The sequence below is a fragment of the Sylvia atricapilla genome, chromosome 5 (genome assembly GCF_009819655.1).
Source record: "Sylvia atricapilla isolate bSylAtr1 chromosome 5, bSylAtr1.pri, whole genome shotgun sequence".
Classification (NCBI taxonomy): domain Eukaryota; kingdom Metazoa; phylum Chordata; class Aves; order Passeriformes; family Sylviidae; genus Sylvia; species Sylvia atricapilla.
In genome coordinates, this window is record NC_089144.1 from 10,002,220 (window position 1) to 10,027,105 (window position 24,886).

A 24,886-nucleotide genomic window follows, 5' to 3' on the forward strand; every position below is an offset into this window, starting at 1 on the left:
TGCTAGTGATAGATTAAGCACTTCTAACAAGTACAACCTGTGTATTCAATGAAGACCTGAATATAATCACATTGTACACCTGAGCTCCATTTCAGCTTCTCTTCCTGTCCTAGAATATAATTAGGATGGAGCCTTGGGGACACACTCACTGCTAACCAACATCTCAATGACCTTGCTGGGGCCAAAGCAGATGTCAAGTCACAACAGAATCTGAGGCACTGAACCCAAGAATAGACTCAAATTTCCACCGTTAGGTGCAGTCGTAACGTGAATGAAACTATGACGGATCTTAAAGACAAAGCAGCCCTTAAAATATTTGCAAAACATAATCTTAAGGCTTACAGGAGACAATGATAATTGAGACATACACAGAAAATTTAATGATTTTCTTTTTCTGCATGCCTTGTTAGAGCTTCTGAAAAAGGTTAGTGGTTAGTGACTAATTTCCATTTCCTGGTTTATAACCCTTTAAAACCAGTAAGGGTCAGTGAATTTATGCACTGGGAGACTCAGGAAATTGTGGTTCATCCTCCTGCTCCAGCAGTGGCATCTGTGCTAAAGCTTCAGCTCTCCAGGCCTTGGGAATGCCACTGCAGAACGGGACAGTTGTGCTCTGTTTGGGATGCACAGATGTGTCCCTGTGTCTACCTCCTCACCTGAAAAGCAGCTCCTCTCCCCACTGAGGCTGGACTGCCTCAAACCACATCTCTGCATTGTTTCTCCTTGTGTCAGGGCCTGCCACAAAACAAGGTCAGTCGTGGTTTCCAGGGTGGGGAGTGGAGGTTTCCAGAGGGACACAAAATCCAGCTGATAATCAGCAGCATGATCGTGCAGCCATTTATAAGGAGATGCTGGTGCCCACAGGACTAAACTACTTTTCTCTGGCTGCAGATCTCTTGTAGATTTTTTCCTGCAAATGGAGGCTGCTTCAAGAATGTCATTTCCCTTGAAGTTGTGATTAGCATTTATTTCCCCATGCTAGAGTCAAATTTAGCACTAGATCTATGTATTTTTTAAAACAAGGAACTTACCAAAATCTTCAGATTTTTCTTCATAGAACAAACCAGGAATGAATAAAGTGCTCTTTGAAAGTGGCAATATTCTATTCACATTTTACAACTACAACAATTGCAATTCTAATACTATAGACTATTAAAATTTAAGATATCTGACATTGTACAGAGTTATTAGTATGGAACTAAAACAATTCCTCTGAGTGGAACTTTGAATATGATTTCTTCCTGAGATTCAGTAGTCTTTCAGAAACTGGATTAAAATACTTACATGTATTTTGGGCTAAGCTGCTTGTTTTTCAATAATAATCAAATGAACAGAACACATCAATTTATTTCAGATCTATAAAATACAAATCTAAAAATATCATTTTTACAGACAACATTTACCATTTAGTTTATATTTTAGCATGATCTAAAGCCTATCTTGCCCAGAATAATAATGTAACAGAATAACAAAATAGCCTACATTTTAACCTTAGAGATTTCCTTAACTGGAGTCTACCATTTACATCAAAAATACTTGTGCACAGTAACCAACTAAACATCTACATTTCAATAACAGATTGGCTACATCTCATGACTGAGATACCAATTACAGTACATTTATTAAAAATCCTTCAAGAATGCACTCAGTAGTAACAGTAGTTAAAATCATAACAGTTCTGTGAAATAATCAAAGCAAATGATAACAGAATTTTAAAATTCAGTTAATCATTTATATGTAATGTAAAGCCCATGTAACACTACAATGAAGGAAGAAATTACATGGGCACAAGTGCAAAAAAGCAATATTGTAAGCCATCTTCTCTCTTTGGTAAAAATCAATTAGCAAGAAGAACACCATAATAATTCAAGTCAAAGACTAATTCAGGTTGTATGTTTTTTTCCTTTCCTATCATAGGTAGACTTGATTTGCAGGAAATCTACAGTAGAGGGTTAAAATTCTACTTAACACTGCCCATTTTTTCCTCTTTCAAGTTTAAATATTGAAATTAAAGATACGGGGTTTTTTTTCTTTCATAAATAGCTTTCCAGTAGTATTGTTTCTTCAGGAATTTTAAAATAAATAGCAAAATATACACAACTTCAAAGATTACATTTCATTCCTTCTAGGTATACCCTGAAAATACATCACCAAGGAATAAATAACTTTGGGTTTCTCAGATATTTGGTACAATGTCAATTACTCTAACATAAAGAGTTTTCTCTGAGGGATAAGGAAGTACCACTGCTTTTTTTACAAAGCTTTTTCTGTACAGGTGGAATTTCAATAACTTTACACTGAGAATATAATCTGTAATAGAATATGGACGTTCCCCACTAAAAAGTACAGTAAAAAAAATCTTTCAAAATGAAACCTTCAGAATTTCATGTCCAAATGTGAGGAACTTCCAGGTCACTTTGAAGTTCTCCTAGCAGTCAGGATTGGTTGTCTGCATCAGGAGGTTACAGTAACAGTAAGGCAATTTCCTCCAATGCCAGAGCCTAAGCTCTTTTCTACTGACAACATGTTAAAAATCCAGAAAGGACAAAATGTTGAGGAAGGGACAAAAGAGAAGGATGTGGATGAAGAACACTCATGTATAAACCATCCTGAGACAGATATGGATTGTCCACAGAGATTTCACTGTAACCATAGATTTTATATAAATTCTTTTGGTTTTGAAGGACTTGACCCTCATGAACAATTAAGGTAAGGCTATAGGGGGTTTGGAGGTTATCATCTTACTCAGCCTCCTCCTTATATTTATCTGAAATTATTGCTAAAGAATGTAAAATAAATCCAAGCCACATCAGCAAAGCAACTAGTTAAAAGAATCCAGAAACTTGAAGTGTCATTAGAAATTAAAAAAAGAAAATCTTATCTGCAAGAAGATCTTTTGGAGGGGCAGAGTAAAGTCCTTGCTTTTTTACAAGATCCATTTAAGCTGCCAGAAGAGTAAAGGCAACTTTGACTGCTCATTTATTCAGAATTCATAAATAACATGTAGGTTCACTAACCCCCTATTCACACCCACAGTTAATTTACATAAAATATTAAGCAGAATGCTTTTCTACTCCTTGTTTGATTCCAAGCACAAGATGCAAAAACCAGTTAAACTGCACCGTCCAGCCCTTATCTCTGCAAACCTCTATCTGATCAAGAAAATGCTTTTTGGCATCTTCTTCGCTTTTCCCTACTGTCAGTGCATCCCTGATATATTCAATATCTTCTTTGCTGGTTAATTGGGGCATTCCAGTCATTAGCATCATGGAGAACAGGATGATCAGCAGGTTTGTGTGGTGTCGGAGAGCTAAATAAGCCTTCACACATACGTCCTGTCAGAGAGAAGAGCTTTTGGTTAATTGAGGAGGTGAATTGAGAGGGATGGTGTAGGAATTTCACAGGACTCTCATTAACCAATGCCATTCAATCACTCGAGAATGTCAGAGACAGGAGACTCATCAGAGCAGTTCAACGGAGTTGAAACGTGACACAAATTTTTGCACCTGCTGCACAGTGCAGCTTCATTCACCACAACTTCGGGGCAACAAGAATTGTTTGGGTGTACAACTAACAGCTCTTGATACTTCTTTAATACTAATAGTATTAATACTGTTAATACTAAAACTACTAATAATTACTAAAGCATAAAACCCTAGCCTCACCAGAATTTCAAAAGAATTCTGCTACCATATAACATCTTTCTGTTAAAAGAGACAGCAATAATTCACTGTCTTCCTTTCCTGTTGGGATGTTCCCATTTAAAGACTGTGGCTGGCAATTGATACTGAACAAAGCAGCACCTCCAGGGTTTTGCTCTTCATTTTCTATAGATGTCTATTAACTTCACAGTGGTGACGGATTATTTAACAGGGAAGATTTTTAGGCTTGGTGTTCTAAGGAATTTTGCTAGCTGACAGCTCTAGTCTTCAGGCACTCTGCCTTGCTGGAGGATTTCTATCACTGTGTACTGTCATTCTGGATTCCATATGCATTCTTTTTTATAGCCTTTTCATTTCCATGTATAAATAATCTGTGCTTAGAAGAATGACATTTTCTTCAGCTTGGAAAAACACTCAATGCTTTAAAAATAATATTTCCTACTAAGCGACTAATACATAAACTGAAATGAATATTTCCTATATTAAATTTATAACTCATTTACTAGCAGCAATAAGAACAATGCAACAAAGACATAAATCATCAATCAACCAGAAATTAGGTCTGCAATGCAGTAATGTAAAAATATGAGAAGTCTTTCCAAGGTTGTTATTATTCAAACCACAGCTGAAGCAACGCTAATTTTTACCCAATTAAATATTCAATTTAACCTTTCAACAACTGTACATTAAGTTTTTGAATAATACTTGGGAAATCCAAATATTTTAACGTAAACTTCCAACAAATCCCATCATCCCTCTATAACACAGGGCAATTTTTACAAGATACATTTTTTTTTCCTCTGAAACAAGAAGTGGTGCACTAATAACCTTAACATCTATCACTGTTTACATCAGCAACACCAAGATACCCAACTAGACAAGTTAGGAAAATACTAAGGGAGAAAGATGATATATTGATGATCTGTCTGTACAATTTCTTTTTTTAGTATTGCCTGGGAACTTAAATCTCTTACTCTGTTCTCAAATAAATTCTGTCCTGAAATAAGATCATACTTATAAATGCCAATGTTAGTTTAGTTCTAGCACAGCAAAAGATTAAATGCAATGGTCAAAGCATAATTTACAATAGAAAACACCATTGCCTTATCACAGGGAATAGTTTCTCTCCATTATAGCAGGAGAAAAAAAAATTACTTATGTATAATCAACTTCAAACAGAGAAATCTTGTCACAAGAGTTAATCTGTGTTTTGTTACCCTTGAAAGAGATGAAAGTTCTTTAGAGTTATATCAAAGAAGGTTTTACATTTCTGTATGGATGATGTATCTCACTGCTTTCGGTGTCTGAGACAGAAAAACAATTATGCAGTCAAAAAAACCCCAGTATCACTGCATCTCAAAGCAGTCCTTCCAGGAATTCAAAAGATTTTAAAAATCTGCAGCTGCCTGTTAGAGTTTTTTATTCAGACAGGATGTGAATGTGGTTTTGCATTAGTATCTTCCAAGGAAGGGAATTTTTACACTTTTGAGAGAGGCAGCAAGAACCAAAAATAACCCAGACGATAGGTATGTGTCAAGGATATATGTACACGTTTACTGTGGGATTAAGAAGAAAGCTGCTAGAAGCCATAAGCAAAATCAGAGGAGCTGAGGAGCAACCAAAATCCCTTTGCCCCACAGGGAAAAAAAAAAAAAGCAACCCCACAATAAATTTGAAAGCCTGAAACTGCCCTAATTATTATTATCCTAAAATCCAGGCATTTTTATAATATGAAGTGTTCAAGTTCTGTTACATAGGCCATCCCTTCCCTGTGCAGTATACTGCAAATAAGTATTTCTCAGTGATGAATTGTGTGCCCTTCTACTTTCTGTCACTTCTGTTTGACAATGAGATTTTGTAAAGAAATGGTATAGAAGAATTTGATTAGCAGTGAAAATACAGATCTCTGTATTATCAAGTCAGCAGAGTAATGAAAACATAATGAATTGAGTAAATTAAATCTAATGAATAAAAATGAGTTCATAATTTAATGCACAAACTGTCAAAGACAAATTGACAGTTTCAGGCAAATTAATAATAGGTAGGTGGACACAGTTTAAAAAGGACCATGAAGATCTTAGATGAGGCTTACTCAAAGATTCCTACAAGTAAAAAGTGAGAGAACTGAGTGTGCACAGAAGTAAGAAAATTGATGAGTTTCAGCCAAAGGCTGGAAAGGAAATGCCACCACATATGACAATTACAGCAAGAGAAATCTGGGCAGTACTAGAGCAGCTGAAAAATTCACACATGGAACAGAAAAACACTAGTCTTCTCAGGTTAAATTATGCTTAAATACATGTTTGTGATGAGGAAAAAGCCCATCAAATATTGCTGCTTCCTTCTAATCATTTCTGTGATGTCATTAATAACCTCTGGTCTCTAATTTTCATTCAACCATCACAACAAATGCAAACAAAAAGGGAAACAAAATTAGATTAAGAACTAATAGAAAGGAAGCTCCTTGCTAGTTCAGAAAAGTTGCCAGGCCACTGATAGCCACAGAAGTGCACTAATAATGAACTATGCTCCCCTGCAGTGAACTTTGGTCAAAGCTGTTTGTAATTTTAACCTTCTCCAGCATCTGCAATATGAGCTCTGGCTAACACATCCATATGGACTATGTCCAGTGGATAGCAAAGAAATAAAATTTTATAAAAGTAGGTTATTAAGTTATTAAAAACACCAAAGACTGTAAAAAACAAAGGAATCTTCTGAAGTACAAACTGTTTTAATGTAGTCAAGTACAAAATAATGAGAGATGCTCTTAAAAATTAATGAAGGATAAATGCTGAGACTTTTCCATTAATACATGAATGAGTCAGCAGGCAGACTGAATGAACCTCTCAATATTAGGAAATATGATGAAACAAGCCAACTGAAATGTGAAACTACCATTTTGCTTTTTTTCAAACTCTGGCCACGTAATTAAAACACATTTTTCATAGCAAAATAAGTGATGCAAACCTTGCTCTGTGTTACTCTTTTACTTGTATAGAAGTACTCTAACTTTCTTTTTATGGTATTTGAGACAGAAAAGACTTTTAATGTACTACTGCCATAGTGGTATATTAACAGTAGCTATTGCAGCAGAACAACACATGAACTTCTATTTTTTGGTCAGTTTATTGTTGTCTGTGCCTAAATCATATAACTTAAAATGCCCAGGTCTCATATCACCATCACAGCTCACAACAGTAAAAGCACACTAATCACCTTTTATCTGGCTAAGGACACTAGTGGAAATGACATTGGTGCTATCACAGCATTCCTAAAACTGTCTGCATTAGTGGGATGGTAGCAGTACCTAGAAATTAGTACCAGAGTAACAACAAGTTTATTTAGTCAAACCCAGGACTCCAAGATGGAGACATTATGTATTGAAGAGAGGCTATGACCAAACTTACTTCCAACTGATTTTGGTATACGGGCTGCTGAAGTAAAGGTGAAATAGTTTCTAGAGCTGGATGATCCATATATATGAAAACAACTTGACCTTGTTGCAGACACCTTTTAATTCTCCATTACCACACTTTCAAACTTTTAACTATTTTCTGCTTCCAGAACAGAGGTCTTTTTTGAAATGATACCCCAAACTGGTGTTTCAGTCCCACACCTGCACATGACTTAGAGCTGCAGCAACAGCATCATTGCTGTACACAGCACAGCATCTCAGGCTTCCCTGAGAGCATGGGCCCAGCATTCCCTTCCCATGGCAAACCCCATCCTAACATCTTTTAATCTACAAGTCCCCTTCAAAACACCTCCACTGTGATAAATGCAGTCCTGGCAAAAATGAAGATTCAAAGATGGCACATGGTTCTTTAATTACTTTCAGAAGTTTGGGCAGTGACTTCAACCAAAGATCAATGATTCTTCTTTGCACAGGTCTCTCCACGCATGCCTGCTGCCTTTTGATTGCCTCTGGTGGACAATGTGATTTGTCCTAACATAAGAATACCAGAAGGAGGGAATTGCAAGAGGATCCAAATGGAATCCCATCCCTGGCAGGGAGGCCTGCAGGATGTGTCCAGCCTGAAGATGGGGAACACTTATTTTTGGATGAGTGAGTAAAAGCACTGAGATGCAGCCACAAATGGAGACAAAATGCTGAAGTAACTGCCTCAGGGACCCACCTGGTGTTATCATCTTAGGATAATTCCTAATTCCCATCACAGACAATCACAAGGGAGATGTGTGTGTGTGTTGGACACAGATTTGCATATATGTTCAAAGGGACATAGTCACCATCCACCAGGAAAAACCTTAATTAGGTACTCAGGTTAGAAAGCCAGACTCCACTGCGACTAGTTCACCCACAAGAACACGAAAGTTAGGCTTTAGCTTTGACTCACTCTGCAGAAGAATTTTGCTTTTGATATTATAAGCTTTCTAAATCAGGCACTTTACTCAAAGTCTCAAAAGGTGACCACAGAAATAACAACATCTCAGATATGAAAGTACTTCTGACCAATCTGAAATGATGATTCTCAATCATTTCATTAAACATAAGAACTGCATACTGAACTCCTTCTTTGACCAGGTCCTACACTAGCTCCAATGATCACAACTGGTTTGAAAGCACTCACTTTCAAACAGAAGCAATAGAACAGATTTTTAACACCATTCACTTCTTTCAGAGTTAAATCCATCCACCCACTTCACAACCCAACATCTGAGATAGATTTGGTTCACTACAGATTTTTACTCAGATGCAGCAGTCCAAGCCCCAGAACTCAAGGGCAGAGGCAGGAGGGAATAACACTGGCAAAACCAGCTGATGAATGCCTCACATCTGCTCATACCCCAAAGAGGCTCTGCTTAGAGCCCTGAGTTTCTTCTAATTGCACAAACACTGAAGCCCTCTGCAAAGTATTTTCAAATTAAGACAAGAAACAAAGAAAGAACTGCTTATCTGGTCTACTGCTAATGAATTTTTCAATGTGCCTTTGTGAATGTTTGAATTCTAGTTCCCATAATTGTACAGACAATCTTTTCTCTTAGTTGGGCGTAAAATATCCCGGAATTGTATTATGATTCAGTACATTTTATTAAGGTAATACCCAGGAGTCTAGACTTTGAAAACCAAGGCACTAATGCTCATTTCAAAGGGTAAAAAAACACTGTTTAATTGATTTGCAGCTAGATACGCATTCTTTTACCTGAAATTTATGGAAATGGAGACTTGTCTTCTTTCCGGAAGTTCCCATGACATACAGAAAATCTGGAGTCAGTACAAAAGGAACTCTCTCCTTATTAATTCCAAGGAAGCTTTTATAATTCCCAAGAATATGGCCAAAATCAATATGGAAAAGGTTACCTTCATAAAGAGAAGAAGTCACATTTAGACAAATACAATAAACTGCTAAGAACACTTCCATGTATTCACAGTACTTCCAACCCCTTTTTTTTGGTATATATGATCACACTTAAGTTCAGCAGAAACGACTATTTTCTTTCTTTTTCTGGGAAATACATAATTCTGTCCTCTTAGCAAAATTATTTATTATTTATCTTCAGCAGTTGTTAGAAGTCTGGCAGAACTGTTGTCTTATCTAAACATACATCACAGCTTTTGACAAATCAACCAAGGAAAGCTTGTGCCTCATACCCATAACAATCAGAGCATCACTACATGGAAAAGGCTTGAGGATTATGTTTCAAATACCCATGGGATTCTGGCACTACCCATCTCCTCGGCAAGTGTCATTGACTAGAACACACTTTCTCCTCACAGACCTTCATTAGCAATTTCTGAACTGCTCTGTGTGTTCAAAGTCTGCACTTGTCACCCTTTGGATCGCTTTGAGAGTGTAGAGGGCATCAGTTCCCACAAAGGTGATGAAAACCTCTCCTTTTAAGGGTCACTACACCTACAGGACTAGAGTTTGCTGCTGCTCTCCACATTACTTTATCACTTCCACAGTCAGGATATGGATTCAGATACAAGAGTATGGTCACTTAAAAACACAGATTTGTAGTAGTGGCATATTTATTAAAAAAGATAAAACATCAAATTACATAAGATGATACTTAACAGCGATCTGTAGGTGGAGCATCCTTAGATGTTCCAGATTTTAAGCCAGCTTTCAAGTTTCCCCAGCCTATCAAATCTGATTCTCTGTAGACCTCTCAGACTGAGACCCTTCTGGCTCCTGAGGCTCAAGACAGATCCTGTTAAACACTCTGAGGCAAACCTACTCATTACCACAACAGAACAACACTTCTACCTTTCCCTGTCAATTCACCTGTGCCTCATGTTCTACCACTGAGAATTAACACCACATTATATATTATATGTAACTTTGAAATTAAAGATTTCTTTGTCATTTTTTCCTCAAGGGCTTCTGCTGAACTTTTTTACTGTAGTCTTCAATTAGCTAATTTCTGCCTTCAGGGTATTTCTTCTCTCTAGCCTTCAACTGATAAAACTTTAATATAATCAATATTAAATATCCAGCCTTCCAACTATTATCCATCTCTTATCAGAGACTAATTATGAAGTGAGAGGATCATGAAACTAAAAGTGAATTCCTTAGACTAAATATAACTCCCTCCATATGTACTGATTGTTCCAGGGTTCTTTCCATAGGTAAGTAAAATAAAGGATGAAACAATGTGCAGCTATGGAAGTAACTTCAAAACGTTACAGTACGAAAAACCTGTGAGTTTCTTCTGTTTTTTCAGGTTAGAGTTTCTAATTATCCCACAGATTTTAGTAGAAAAACAAATACAGTCCATGTATACTTATTTCCTAATTTTTTTTACAACAGTACACAAAGCAATTACATTTCTTAGAAGCAAAAACAATCTGGCAACATCCAAATTCTGACAGAATTCAGTTCCACTGAACATCCACACACCAGACAGATAAACAGCTGCCTGCTTTATAATGTTTTTTTGGTGTTCAGACCTTAGATGTAGACAGTAAAATAAATATGGTTTACTTTCCTAATGACTTAGTTTGTATCAAACTGCTCCTTGGAAAATAATGGCATTACTAGTGATACATACCTCCAGTCTGTATGGAGACCAACAGTGGTGAAAACACATTTCAACATTACAGAACTTGACCTTGTAAGCACCACTGACAGGACTGGTTTGTGTCTCTTCATTCATTGTTAATTGCATTATTTAACAATAATTAACATTAAATATTAACATAAATATTAACAATAATGCATAATTGTTAATGCATTATTTATTTAAACAATACATAAATCTAGTAAAGTATAAACAGTTCATACAGCTATGAAATTCTCAAAAAAATAACCCACCTGTTTCTGTAATCATGATGTTGTCATTGTGCCTGTCTCCTATTCCAAGTACAAAGGTTGCCACACAGTAGCCAGCACAAGAATAAACAAATCTTTCCACAGCTGCCTGAAACTAAAAATAAATCTTACAGATGTTAAATGCTTCAATACTAGGCACCAAATGCAATCATTCTCAAAGCTATGTACCTTTCTGTTGAAATGTACCTATCAACAGTTAGGCAAACTGTCCTAAAATACACCACTGCACAGCAGAGATCAAGGTCACAGCCCTGCACTCCCTGTGCTGGCTTTATACCTCAGCACAGAAAAGCAGCATAGAGCAGCTCACACATTCTGAGGAAAAAAAAGCGGCAGAAAGCTGTAGTAGGTCAGTGAATGTACACAAGAAAAGGAGTTGTGAGCACCCAAACCTGCACCTAAATCCCCAAAACACATTGCCTTTCAGTGTTCTTAGATGTCCTTTCAACTTGCTCCTCATATATTACTTCTAACTTCCATTGATAAATGAGTGATTTCAGAAGCATTTTGTCTCCCAGGAGTTTGGCTGCCAGATGGATGCTAAAGGCTCATTCACTGAGTGCAGGGAAAATGAATGGATTTTTCAAATTCCCACAAGGAACAAACACAAGCATAGGGCTCTATGCTCCTAAATTAGCAGGGTGCAATCAAAAATCCTACCTAAAAATGCAAAGAACTCACCTTCTCTTCAATCATGCATCTTTCCTTCAGCCACTGGTTTAGTATTTCATCCTTAAATGCACCAGTGTTCCCAACTGTACTCTGTTGAATTTTAGCAATTGTTGTGGCATCTTTCACAATTTCAATCATTCCTAAAGAAAATAAGGAAAAGGTTAGAAGAAGTAATTTATTTTTCATCAAAGCATATTAAAAATATTCAAAATTAAATTTTAAACTGTGTTTAAAAATCAACTGCAGATCTTCATATTTCTGTGAGCAGAAATTTATTTGACAAGGAGCAATGGTTTCTGTTCATTCCCAGCTGAAACCAGCCAGAGTTCATAAAGAGCCTGGCATCAAAACTCCTCCTCTTTTAAAACTGATGTATCTGATGATGAGTGGGGACCCGCTGCATAAGGCTTTTCACATGGAGAAAAAATATTCCTGCCCTGATCCCAATTTACATTTTCCACAGCTTCTTTCCAACTTCACAAATACAAGGAGCTGAAGAAAAGCTTTAGTTTTGCTGCAGTCTAGGGATGCAAATGTTGCCAGGGCTGTGGCAGAGGAACAGAACTGGCCCTCCTGCACTAAATCCAATTTAAGCTTCTGTGCATACACACAGAAAGCTCACAATGCACAGTGAGGTACAGCAGTGGGATTGCTGGTAGAAAGCTCTGGTGGTCACGGCCATGTGGTCTGTCCCTAAACTGGACAGACCCTTGCCAAGGCACATCAAAGCAATACGGTGCAGAAACAGGGCCTTGTCCTGTTTGTGCCAGCATGGCATGTGACAGAGGAGAAGCTAGAGGGAAATGCAGAAACAGAGGCTGCAACACAACTTTGCCCTGCAACCAAGACTATCATATGCAGTCCAGACTGGGCATGCCTGTATGGGAGAAAGTCAGATTTTAATTGAATTTATTTGGTAATTGGAAATATTTTATTTTCTTTCTCTGGTTCAAATTCAACTGTTCAACAGTCTTCTAGCTTCAGCTCCAGTTCAGAGATAAGCAGGCAAACAAAACAAAACAAAAATACCCCTTTCTCTCTAAAGCGATTCAAAGCAGTTTCTGATTTGGTTTCAATTTGACTGTCCGAAACATAAATTTCTTTCTATTCACAATCCAACTCTTCTGCAATTACTGAATTATATGCAAATGTAACAAAGTAATTTCTTCCTGCCCTCTCTGCATGGCTGAATAGCCCCTGAAGGTATTTTTTTTTTTTGTCTTTACAGTGGCCTGGATATGTTTGCCATAAAACTGTTGCAGAAATACAACCTCCAAAACCCATCACCAAGACCACCAAATTAACAACCTTTGCATTTTGGTCTGTGCTTGTCAAGCTGCTGTTTTTCTCCTGGGTGTGAGCTCCAGCTCCCATTCCAGCTGGAAAATTTTATTTTTATTTCTCATTCCAGGAAAAAATCTTTCCCTGCCTGTGCTCACCAATCTCCCTCTACATGGAGATGGCCAACATCTCCTTGATAGCAGGGGAGCAGTGCTGGCTCAGGAGGCACAGCCAGGACAGCAGCTCTCAGCTGGGCTGCATCCAGCTGGAAGGGAGTGCAGCAGGAAATGCACCATGCCATGTGTTTCTGGGGCTCTGTGGTACCGAGACAAGTGACTCTTCTAAGAGCCAGCTTCAACTTCTTCGTTTCAGCAGACATGCTGCTCAGTAAGTAGTGGTAATTGCTTCACAGAGCCAGGAACACATGGAAATGTTAAAGGGAGAGAGAGCATGACCTTTTACCAGTGATACAGAGAAGAGAAAGTTCATCCTACAGGAGTCTGCTTGGCAGCAGCAGTGGAGAGGATAGATGCTTCCAAAATTACAAACTGCACTGGATACAGCGTCTTTAACAGAATGAGAATGCTCTGTTCAGGAGGAGATGCCAGCCTCAGATGCAAGACACATGTTTCCCTGAGCTCAGTGTAGAGTGGGGTACAGCCCTTGTGTCAATACACAGAAACTGCCCAAGTTCCATGGAAACATTAAGAGAGAGGGAAGAATCAGCCTGGAAGAAGACTGCATGTGAATATTGTGAAAGAACATTTTGCATGCCACTACTCTTTGGTTCTGTTCCAAACAAGCATAAGCTCTACATCAAAGTAAGCCACATTGGGCATTACTAATTTAGGCTGCAGGTATTCTCAGCAAACCAAGCAGAAGTGTTAATATGATTAACCATGCCCCTACTGTGGTGCTAAAAGGATGCTAAATTCTTACATCTCTCCCATGCCTACAGGAAAATCAAATATTATTTCCTTGAGACAGAAGAATGGGGAATCAATTGTAAATTCACAAAAGAATAACAGAAATCTGTAACTCAAGTACAAAAATGCTAGAATTTCTGGCAGAATTCCTCCTTCTTCTTTCATTGTTTCAATACATTACATGGTCTTGAGATAATTTTAAACAAAATTAAATCAGATCCTAAAAAGCTCTCTAAAAAATTAGGTTTAACACCTCTAAAGGAGAGAAACCCCAACTTTCCTTATATTTATAGTCAGTTAGCATTTTGATGTATGATTTTCCATTTCATTTCTTATTAAAATTCTATCAATAAATATAATTCAAATTCAGAACATTTGTATTAGGGGAAAAGAAACTCTCTTATGTCATGCTACCAGGTATTTTATCAGTGAGTTTGTGTTTCCTGCATTGCTGAGATATCCTGAAATCAAAAGGATGTTAAAAAATTTTATGTGGCAATGGATTTTAGAGAGGAAGTACATTACAGAAGTATATTGAAGAGTTATAAAGAGTCTTAATTGTATTGGGATTTCTTACTTAATTTCTTTCACCACAAGTTCTGAAAAATTGATCATATCTGCTGCAGGAAACAATACCCAGTGAGAAATATTGCTTGAGTATCCTGTTAAGTAATGTTGTTGCTTTTGTGTGGTATAGGATATGAAGCTTTAGGTCAGGAAAAAAATAAAATGTTTTGCTCTTTATTTTATTCCTATCAACACATTAAAATACATATTGAGTAATTCGCTCACGTTCACTACTGTTTTGTACTAAACATTGTTATTGAAGAGAAATCTACAGCACAAGCCAAGCCACTGCACAGAAATCACAGCCAGTACAGCTGCTGCTGCAGCTCAAGGAAGGGCAGAAACCACTGCCAAGATGCAACTGAAGGCTGCTCACAAGAAGTGTAATAAAGTGCTATTTACCTCAGGACCACAGCACATATTAGAATAGTTCTTCCACACACATCTTCTGTAAATACGGTATTTTGAATTTCTAGTCACACTAAGTGTGATTACATACCTATTTTGTTCCCTGTAGAAATGCAACCATATGGCAACAAACAGAGGTCCAAGGATTCTGCTTCCCAAATGGATTCCATAATTCGAAGAATCTAGTAAAACCAAATGTATATGCTAAGTTATTTCAAATTATTTGAACATTACAGATTACTCATACAAATGACACTACCTGGACTTCTAAGATGGGGCCAAACTTACTTGGCTATTTGATTAAGAGAGAAATACAGAAAGTGTGCAGCCATTCAAGATAATCAGTTACAGAACCAGGGTTTATATTTCTTCATCTATTCTGAAACCAGGAAATCTTTACTCTTCCATAAAGTATTATCCAATACAATGTATGATTCCTACATAAGGTGAGATTAAATGCATTAGCAAGCATGCCCACTTTTCCCAATTAATACCTCCAAAACCCCTAACAAACCAGTTGTCTGAAACTGGAGTAATGCTACCTACTGATTTTTCATTTGTTAACTTCTGCCATTGCATGAATAAATGATAAAAACACTTCATCAGAGAAGCAGGTCATCTTGCACTAAGTAAGATTCTGTCTCTAGAACAGCGAAATGTGAAATATGTATGGCACATGGCAGGAAAATCCAGGGTAACAGTATGCACTGTGTCTGGTTGGGATGAAGCTCCTTTTCTCCAGAGCAGCTTGTACTGTGCTGTGGTTTAGGGGGTGACCAAAGCAGTGCTGGGAACACACTGCTGTCCCAGTGTCCCAGCTGAACAGTGTCTGCTGAGTGCCAAGGCTGCCTGTTTCTCACCCTGCCTCACTGTGACTAGACTGGGGAGCACAAGAGATTGTGAGGGGACACAACCAGGCACTTGACCTGAACTAACCAAAGAAAATACTTCGTGCTGAACAATGTCATCCTCAGCAATAAAACAGGGAGGAAGAGGTTATGGTAGGCTAACCATCTTCTGTGCACAGACTGGCTGGGAACTGGTCCACCCATGGGATGTGGTGAGTGACTGCCTTAGCACCACTTGTTTTGTTTTCTTCCTTTGTTCTTCCACTTCTCCTTTGCTTATTAAACCACCTTTAGCTCAACTCACAAGTTTTCTTGCTCTTACTCTTCCTTTCCTGTTTTCCTACCCCACCAGGGTTAACAGCAACATAACACAGTAACATAGGAAACTGTAGCACAACAAAGATGATCCAGTGTTGATGTCAGCCTTGCCATACAGAGTTTTAAATACAAATTAAAGCCTTGCATTTCGTATGAACAGTGAAGACATGGTACTCACACTCTGGAAAAGTAAAATGATTTAAAAATATTTTAATATATTCATGTTATTCTTTATAAGCTTTAGTTATCATACCTGTAAAATTAGCATGTCCTGACGAAGGTCATCTCCATGTTTGAAGATGATGCCTATGGTTTCATTTGACAGAGCTGTTGGATCTGCACATTTAAATTCAAGCCAGAGAGGCTTCTTCTTAGAGGCCATTACTTTACATTTTTCTATCTGTGAAAGACACGTTAATTGCTGTTAGCTATTGTATGCCAACATCAACCCAAGAAACCCTCCTAATAGCAGCTACAGAATAGTTTACCAGCTTCCACTCAGCTATACCACAAGCAAAATTCTGAAAGCACATGTAAAGGATGTTGTTCAGCTCCTCACACAAAGCCCCCCTGAACCTGCAAAACTTTTAACCACTGTCCATGATGAAGGAAAGAGTGTATCAGACAGATTTAAAACAGGAATAGACATTCTGACAAAACTGTAAAATACAGAGCATCACAACAGCACTTTGACAGGTCCTTTGCAAAACCAAAACCTAATCATTGTCCAATGCAATTTATCACATCATCCACCCTCCTGACTTCTAGCAACTACATTCCAGATTGCTTGATTCAATTCCCTTAGTAAATTGTTCAAATTCACGGGAAAAATGGCATTTTTGAAACTAATTTAACGCAATCACTCATAAGATAAGAAAATAGACTCCCTATTTTAGTTTTATTACATTTTCAATACTGATAAATTCAGTAACGAAACAGCAGTATTTCAAATGTTTTCTCCAGTTATTATGGCTAATACAACTGTAGTATGTCTTACTTTCTATTCTTGAGTTCCTGATTCATTGTAGAACATTACTATGTACAATGAAGTAATCTAAAACTAAAAAAAAAAAAAAAGAAAAAAAAAAAGAAAAAAAAAAGAAGAAAAAAACCACCAAGTGCATGTCAGTGTTTGAGAGCAGACAGAATTCAGGAGTATTTTAGTATATTCATGTTTCATCTACTGAAATTCTGAGACTGTAGTTTAAAACAAAATAGTTTTTACCATCCTTATTTTCAGACGGGAAAGAAGTTTTTAAATCTTTGAACTTATTAGAAACTCTGATTTTGCTTTTAATATTTTGTTTAGACTTATAAAATTTTAGATTTTGAAGATTATAGAACTAAGAGTACTTGTTAAAATGAATATGAAATGAAAGCTTAGTTTTTTTCACCAAACATTTTTACTCGTACAGTTTGGAAAAAGAAAAGCTACCGTCAGTTTTTGGACATAGCTACCTTCCTTTGTAAACCTATTGTTTTGTTCATCTAAGAAGGTCCTGGTAGGACTGAATACTGAATACTTCCTAAGTGAAGAAAAACTAGAAAATCCAGAGACATCTTTATTTTAAAACCTACTTCCTGTCAAGCTGGTGATGACTTCTGTACAAAAAACAAAACAAAACAAAACAAAAAAAAAAGAGAGAGAGAATATACAAAATACAAAGAGAAATATCATTATAGCATTGAAGAAGTCACAAATTATTTCTGAATAAGAAATGTCAGAATTGGCTTCTGTGCTGACAGTGCTTCAGCTATGCTCACCTGGGAGGTGTTTAATTCTCTCAGCTTGAAGTCAGACTAGCTTACAGCCTGTCTCTCAAGGCACAGGTTTATTTACCAGAAACACGGCCATATCTAGGCAATGCCTGAGCATTCAGCACTTCCTTAAATTGGAGGGTTTGTCTGTCCTTAGCTAAGAGAAAATAAAAGAGTTTTCTCCTTGTAGGGTCCTTCCTGCACATCAAGCAAGTCCAAGGATCTTGACTGTGCTTCTTTACCCAGTCCTCACATTGCATTTCAGATGCATGATCCAATTTCCTCTCACTGCACATCTGCTGATCTATGAATCTTTTTTTAACTCTGAGTCAGCATACACAACTGCAATCTCACCACAAAACTGAAGGCAGCAATATAGAAAAACCTAAGTGTTTCTTAATGTATTTTTAACAAAATTGTAATGTGTTTTCTAACAAAACAAACATAGAGATACTGAAAAATCAGAAATAGCTGAGGTAGACATTTTGTGTTTGATGAAGGTCTGGACACAAAACTTAGTGACAGATATGAATCAGGGTAAGACAAAGAAAGTTACTAGAAGAATGGAAACAGAATATCCCAAGTCCCTGAATCAGATACAAGGTTTGATACGCTATTTAATTAAAAAAAAAAGTCAGCTACCTGGTTAAATCTTGTATTACACTAATGGAAAAACTAATAACTGCCATTTCATTATTAGAATTTCATGGGTCGTTGCAATTTTTTTAGTACATGGGGGCATGTCATTACATTTAGAAAAATAATAATAGCTCTGGGAACAAAAACCTAAACAGTCTATGCAATGTCATTGTATCCACACAAAAACAAGACCTTTTGAGATATTAGCAAAACCTTTTACCAAGTGACACATACCTGAATTTATTAATAAGAAAAAAGAAAAAAGAAAAAAGAAAAAAGAAAAAAGAAAAAAGAAAAAAGAAAAAAGAAAAAAGAAAAAAGAAAAAAGAAAAAAGAAAAAAGAAAAAAGAAAAAAGAAAAAAGAAAAAAAGGAAAAAGAAAAAAAGGAAAAAAGGAAAAAAGGGAAAAAAGAAAAAAGGAAAAAAAGAAAAAAGGAAAAAAAAGAAAAAAAGGGAAAAAAAAAGAAAAAAAGAAAAAAAGAAAAAAATAAAAAATAAAAAAAGAAAAAAAAAGAAAAAAAATAAAAAAAAAGAAAAAATAAAAACAAAGAAAAAGAAGAAAAACAAGAAGAAAAAAAAGAAGAAAAACAGAAGAAAAAAAAGAAGAAAAAAAAGAAGATAAAAACAAAAAAAGAAAAAAAAGAAAAAAACGAAAAAAAAGAAAAAAAAGAAAAAAAAGAAAAAAGAAAAAAAAGAAAGATTTGTATGAAGCTAGAACATACTCACCACTAGCGCTCCTGCTCTTAGCCCAGGATCATATGGAACTCTAAAACTTTCTGGAAGTTTGCTGCCCTGTAATTTTTCAAGCTTTTGCCTCAGCTGTGCAATAACTGCAATTACAAGAAAGAAAACAGAATGAAATCAAACACTGGAAGGCAAAAAGGTTATAGGTAATCAAACTTGTTGAGCATTATACACCTCAAAAATCCCAAACCCAAACAAACAATAACACAAAAACAACCAACCAACCAACCAAAAAAACCCCCCAACAATTCCTCCCTGTCCCCCAACAGCACCTAAATTGTAGTAACTTGGATAATGAACCAGCTTTCTATAAAGTAATTACAGATTTCCTAGACAAATATCTAGGAAAGTTACTGTTTGTAGTTTACTGTTATAGTTTACTGTTTGTTCAGTAAGTCTCCTCACTGTAATGTAATGTAATGTAATTTGAGAACTGTAAGCAAAGTAACTGAAGCTACAAAAGATTAGGAATAGCAGATTTTAAAACAAAAGTAAAGGCACTTGCTAAAACAATTTTCCAGTTGATCTGGCTTAAGAACAAGGTGCTACGCATTTCAAGCAATGAAAGAGCAGCATAGACACATTCTTGGGAGAGCAATCATCCAGCTCAGAGGGTGATGAAAGCAGTTAATCCCATGCATGATGTAATATTACCTTAAGAATTTATTTATTTATTATTACTTGCGATCTTCAAATATAAGCAAAGAGATTACAGTGAAAAGTGAAAGAAACAGTTTGACAGCATATTTACTACTGGAATAGCATGGATCTAGCAGGAATTTGTTCTTTACAGAAAATCCACAAACACTGGAGAAACATATATATAAACAAGAATAAGGTAAGACTGCATGATAGAATGAAATGAAACAGGACAAAACATTCAGACTGAAAATATGAACAACGAGGAACTTAGAAATGGCAGGACAAAAAGTAGCAATAACCTACAGAATAAATTTTAGGATATACATTTCTAAAAATATAAGAAGTAGATGGTGCCTGTAGAAAAAAAATTATGTCCTCAATAATCTGAGAATAAATTACATTAGATATAGCATTATTAGGACTCTCCACAGTTCCAGGAAGACTTATTCAGTGAAAATGTCAATTATATAAGTCATCTTTCAGTGTTCTGCTGTACATTACATCCAAATATTCTTTAACTTCAAAACCTGGTGGGTGTTAATATGATTTTTCTCTTGAAGCTTTTCTTCTTTGCCCACATAGCCTTCAAAGATAATGTATTATGGAATCCACTGCTCTTACAGACATGTACATCTGCAAGGTTGTATAGTTTTTTTCCAAAATACAGGATTCTGACTAAATACATTTAGGTTATAGAATATTTTAAGAAAAATTTAGGAAGTTGTTTAGAAACAGTGTTTTATGTGGAGCTTCAGTAAGTCCCTTTACCCACACTATGTGGTAACAACAGATTTTACACTATATATTGAAGAATAAATGCATATTTCCTTCAAATCTCTTTAGAAACACCACCACAGTCACTTCTGCATAGCCAGAGTGGAAAAGCTTTCCAATCCAAGGACTTCCTGGCCTGGAGCACACCAGGCTGAACATGCAGGAAGAGGTGATCTCCCTACAGCTCTTAGAATTTTAATACTGTCATTTGTCTTCTCACACTTACTCCCAACACCAAGCAAGTAACAGGAACGAGGATAAACAAGCTTTTACGAAAGTTGGGGGAGGAAAGAAGGGGAATGGCAGGCAAAACCCAGAGGTGAAGAGGCATGGCATAACTCTACTGAGGCTTCCAAAGCAGCGCTTACAAGAACTGGAAGTAACAATACCACATCTGTCTCACAGGACTCTCAAATATATGCCCTACATATTCACCTCTGATCCACCAGCTACTTCCATGGCATAGCAGAGGCTGCACTGGACTCCTCCCTAATCTTCCTGCCAAAAATTTTCTAGTGAGAGTTTAGAGGAAGGCTGTTATTTCTTGGCAAACGTCATTTTTAATTTCCAGTTGATATTTGTGTCTTCAGCACTGGCATTCAGCTAATGTACAAGAACTTATCTGTTTCCCAGCTGGCATGGCATGAAGTTCAAGATAAGCCAAAGCCTGGGAAAGTACTGGGCGTCTAGAACATTGATATTCTTCCCCTTTTGAGATGAAATGAGCAAACAAATCTATTACTGGCTCAGTCATTATTAACTTACACTCACATTTTAAAGGAAGTAAAAATTATGCCCTTTGACAACAATTTATCCACAATGAACAATTATTTCTTAAAGAACAGTACAGTTTGCTGCCTAGTTTTCCAAACCCGAAGAGAAAAAACAGTATTAACAACAAAGAAATGCTGTTAGCAAATACCTTGAGAAGTAACATCATACTTTTCTGCAGAAACTGATTTAATCTCCATTGTGACTTTATGCAGCAATTCAATTACTTGAACCTGCTTCATGAAATCGTGCAGCATTGCTTTTCCACAGCCCCTAAGGTAGGCTTCGAGGATGACTGCAAACCTCTGTTGGTAGTGCATGGACTGGGCAATTTCACTTCTCAAGAACCAAAACAAGAAGTGACCAATTCTTTTGTTCTATAGGTAAAGAAAAACACTACAAATTAGCATTAATTTCTTGACAAAGGGTTTTAATAATGCCAGCAACTTCAGCATAAGTTGGCTGTATTTTAAGTACTTACCCTCAAACCACGTTTCAGCAAAAATCTGGCTAAGGCGCTGTCATGGTATGGCTCAAATTTCACAGCCTGAGTAATGCAAACATAGAAGACATGTTGTTAACACATTTAAGATCCCACTGCTTACTCCTAACCAATGACATCTAGAGAACACACTGCTGCAGGAGTAGAAAATGTGTAACAAAGCAGGTCTTTTTGAGGCTTCTCTGTCTGATTCAACAAACACATTTTGTTTGCAACAGGTACTTTCCAGATTTATCATTAATGTGACAACGCAAGGCATGGAGTATCTAACCAGAGAGTCCAACCTGAACATATGCACAAAGCAACATCATTCTTGGCAAAGACCAGCAAGATCAGAAACCAGTCTGCAGTATGACTGATACTGAGAGTTCCTGAAATGATTACTGACAGATGTATTTGTAATAGCTCTTCAATAAAATGTTTCAGTAATGAAATACTGGTTTTGGTCAACATCCACTGCTTCGAGACTCTGGCACCATGGCACTGCTGGAATCCCCAGAAAAAAGCAGGATACAGGAGCAGCTTTTCAGAGCACTTATCTGGCCTTTTTTCTGTAACGAATGACAGAATAAAAGATCAGATACACACCCTACAATAATTAAGTACAATTAAGAGGAAGACTTCACCAAAGCTTTTTTTTTTTACTGTGAAACCAGACACATTTTTTCTTTTTTCAAAACCTCCACCCAAGCCCACAGATATTTCCAAGCTACTGCCAAAAAAGAGGGTCGGGTCAGGGAGGGAAGTCAACAACTATTTTCAAGTGCCAGCATTGGATTTTTTTTTTTTCTGTTACTCTCTTCTCCATCCCAATAATCAAGTGAATTGATCAATGAGAAAACCATCACACTTCCAGGTTCTGGGTAGTACCAAACTTCTCCACTTCAACTAATTTTTTTTCCAGCAGCTTCTTTCATGTTGCTTGAGGAATTCAAGCTTATAGAAGGTTTGTATTCGGACTAATGGTGGAAAAAAGTATGCACTTATATCCCATGGCAACAAAAGAGAAATAAGAAGCATACAGTCTATGAATCAGAGTCACAGAAATCCCTGTCATGGACTGAGGGGGTTGGTGAATGGCTTCAGGTTCTGGAAATAGAGTGCCAGGAAGCAGCCTGTAGGGAGATTAAGGGAAAACAAAGGGATGTGCAGAGAGCTGGGTGCATGTAGTATGCTCAGCTTTCAGAAGCAACAAAGTATGCAAACCTCTAGCAATAGTTATTCAACAGAATATAATGGCTCTTTCAAGATCACTTCGGTCTGCAGCCTGCAAAGAAGCAACCAAGCCATCAGCAAAGGTCTGCTAAATTCATCAAACAAATCATAGTTTTATAAACTCTCAGAAGTACTGTGTCACACAGTTGCATTTTATTGTTAAAATATCAACATGATTTCTGAAATGTAAATCGTCCTGTGGGTTCAATCAAATGAAAAAAAGAAAAAAAATCAAGTTAACCTTTCTGAATGAAGCAACTTATAAAAATGTCACAAAGACACGTTCTTTCTAGCTGCTGGCTAAGAGACAGACAAGAAAGCCAAGCACCAGACATGCCCTTCTCCTGTACCATAATTCTGCAAGACCTGTCCTGACTGTCTCTGCAGTACTGTTTTATATCCCCAAACAACATTTCTTTATTTAGGAGAGACAATGAGAATTCACAAATATAACAATATATAGATCCTTTTCCTTTGTGTAATGAGATTATGAGGCATGAAGGGGTTTTAATAAAATTTAATTTTCACTTCAGTAAGGTGCCCATAAGCAGTAATTATCACAAAAATTCAAATGTATTTTCTTCCAAGAAAGCCTATAAAAAAACTCATTCTGATATATACTATGTTTAATGTTCACGTAACCTTGAAAAACAAGTTAAGACTGAAATACAGGCAAACAACTGACCATTACTTCAAAACAAAACCTCCTTATTGAACTTGCAAATATATTTTAACATTGAACATTATTTAAGAAATGCTTTATGACCATCCTTATTGAGCTATGTTAGATGGTTATTTTTAAAAGTCCGGCCCTTTTACGTTCACAAAGTCAAATACCAACTTTTGCACAGCAACAACAAAAGCTGTGCATTAGAAAAGTCTGCTGGCCCTTCACCAGGTCCCTGTGTGTATCTTTTCCCTGTCAATTCAGCAGAATGCCTTTACTTACTGCCATATACATGCAGTACAGCCACTGGTATTTATCTTACAAAGAATTTTGTTGCATTTTAGCAATCCAATCCATGGCTTATCAACTCTACAGAGAAGAACAGATATTACAGGAAGCTCAATAGGTTGATTTATGATGTGGCTGCTACTATTTGAAATAAACTTGTGGGGAAATGCTTGATTTCTAACTCTACAGAGGATAAAATGGGAATATCCTGTGCAGAGTGAAATAAACCACAGAGCTTTCATAAAGGTGTGCATTTGGAAAGTGACAACCATTTGCAGAAGAGATGTGTCCACTGGAGCAGAGGAATGGACAACATCCATTCTCTGAAAAATGTAGATTTTAAATACACTGTCATATCAAAATTTTACTGCAGAATGCTGACAGCTTATGCCCCGCAGTTACCTAAGAAATAAAGACAAAGAAAGCAGCAGAGAGGTAAAGCTGGAATCCAGCATGTTTTTAGTTTTTAAGGATGTGGTAAGTGCGTTATTTCTTACAATACCACTTACTAAAAATGACACAATGAAGTTAAGGCACTATGATTCTATGCTACAGTATTTTATTTAACTGTAAAAAAGGTTTATTCTTTTAAAAACTCACCATATTTGTAATTCCTGAAAACAAACAATTTCAAGAAAAAATGGAAACAACCCCAGTATTTCCCCTATTTTCTCAGGCATTTTGATAGCAACCAATCATCATCCCAAACTCCTAATTCAGATGCAAAAAAAAGTGAATAAAATTGCTGAGCCACACGTAGACAGCAAAAGCTCACAAGCCAAGCATATATATAGCAGCAGCTACGTGGGAGGCCCAATGAAGTAACCGTAGCGACTCCTTTGGTTAATGCAGAAGTGCACAAATTCTGCCTAATCTTCAGACAAGCAAAGACAAGGCTAGAAAGGTTTTG

The 24,886-nt window shown here is 36.7% G+C and overlaps 1 protein-coding gene across 3 annotated transcripts in view; it reads right to left on the bottom strand.

The window, feature by feature from the left end:
- Positions 1 to 1,332: 1,332 nt before the first annotated feature.
- The window catches only part of PIK3CG (phosphatidylinositol-4,5-bisphosphate 3-kinase catalytic subunit gamma), a 32,509-nt gene continuing 8,955 nt past the window's right edge, over positions 1,333 to 24,886 (bottom strand). For all 3 annotated transcript variants that reach the window (XM_066318668.1, XM_066318669.1, XM_066318667.1), the window contains 9 exons: positions 21,786 to 21,851; positions 21,456 to 21,681; positions 19,100 to 19,203; positions 16,231 to 16,377; positions 14,903 to 14,993; positions 11,639 to 11,769; positions 10,940 to 11,051; positions 8,825 to 8,982; positions 1,333 to 3,335 (listed from right to left, as the gene is read on the bottom strand). In XM_066318668.1, the coding sequence (XP_066174765.1) occupies positions 3,054 to 3,335; positions 8,825 to 8,982; positions 10,940 to 11,051; positions 11,639 to 11,769; positions 14,903 to 14,993; positions 16,231 to 16,377; positions 19,100 to 19,203; positions 21,456 to 21,681; positions 21,786 to 21,851 (1,317 nt within the window). In that variant the 3' untranslated portion in view covers positions 1,333 to 3,053. The remainder of the gene's footprint in view (positions 3,336 to 8,824; positions 8,983 to 10,939; positions 11,052 to 11,638; positions 11,770 to 14,902; positions 14,994 to 16,230; positions 16,378 to 19,099; positions 19,204 to 21,455; positions 21,682 to 21,785; positions 21,852 to 24,886) is intronic.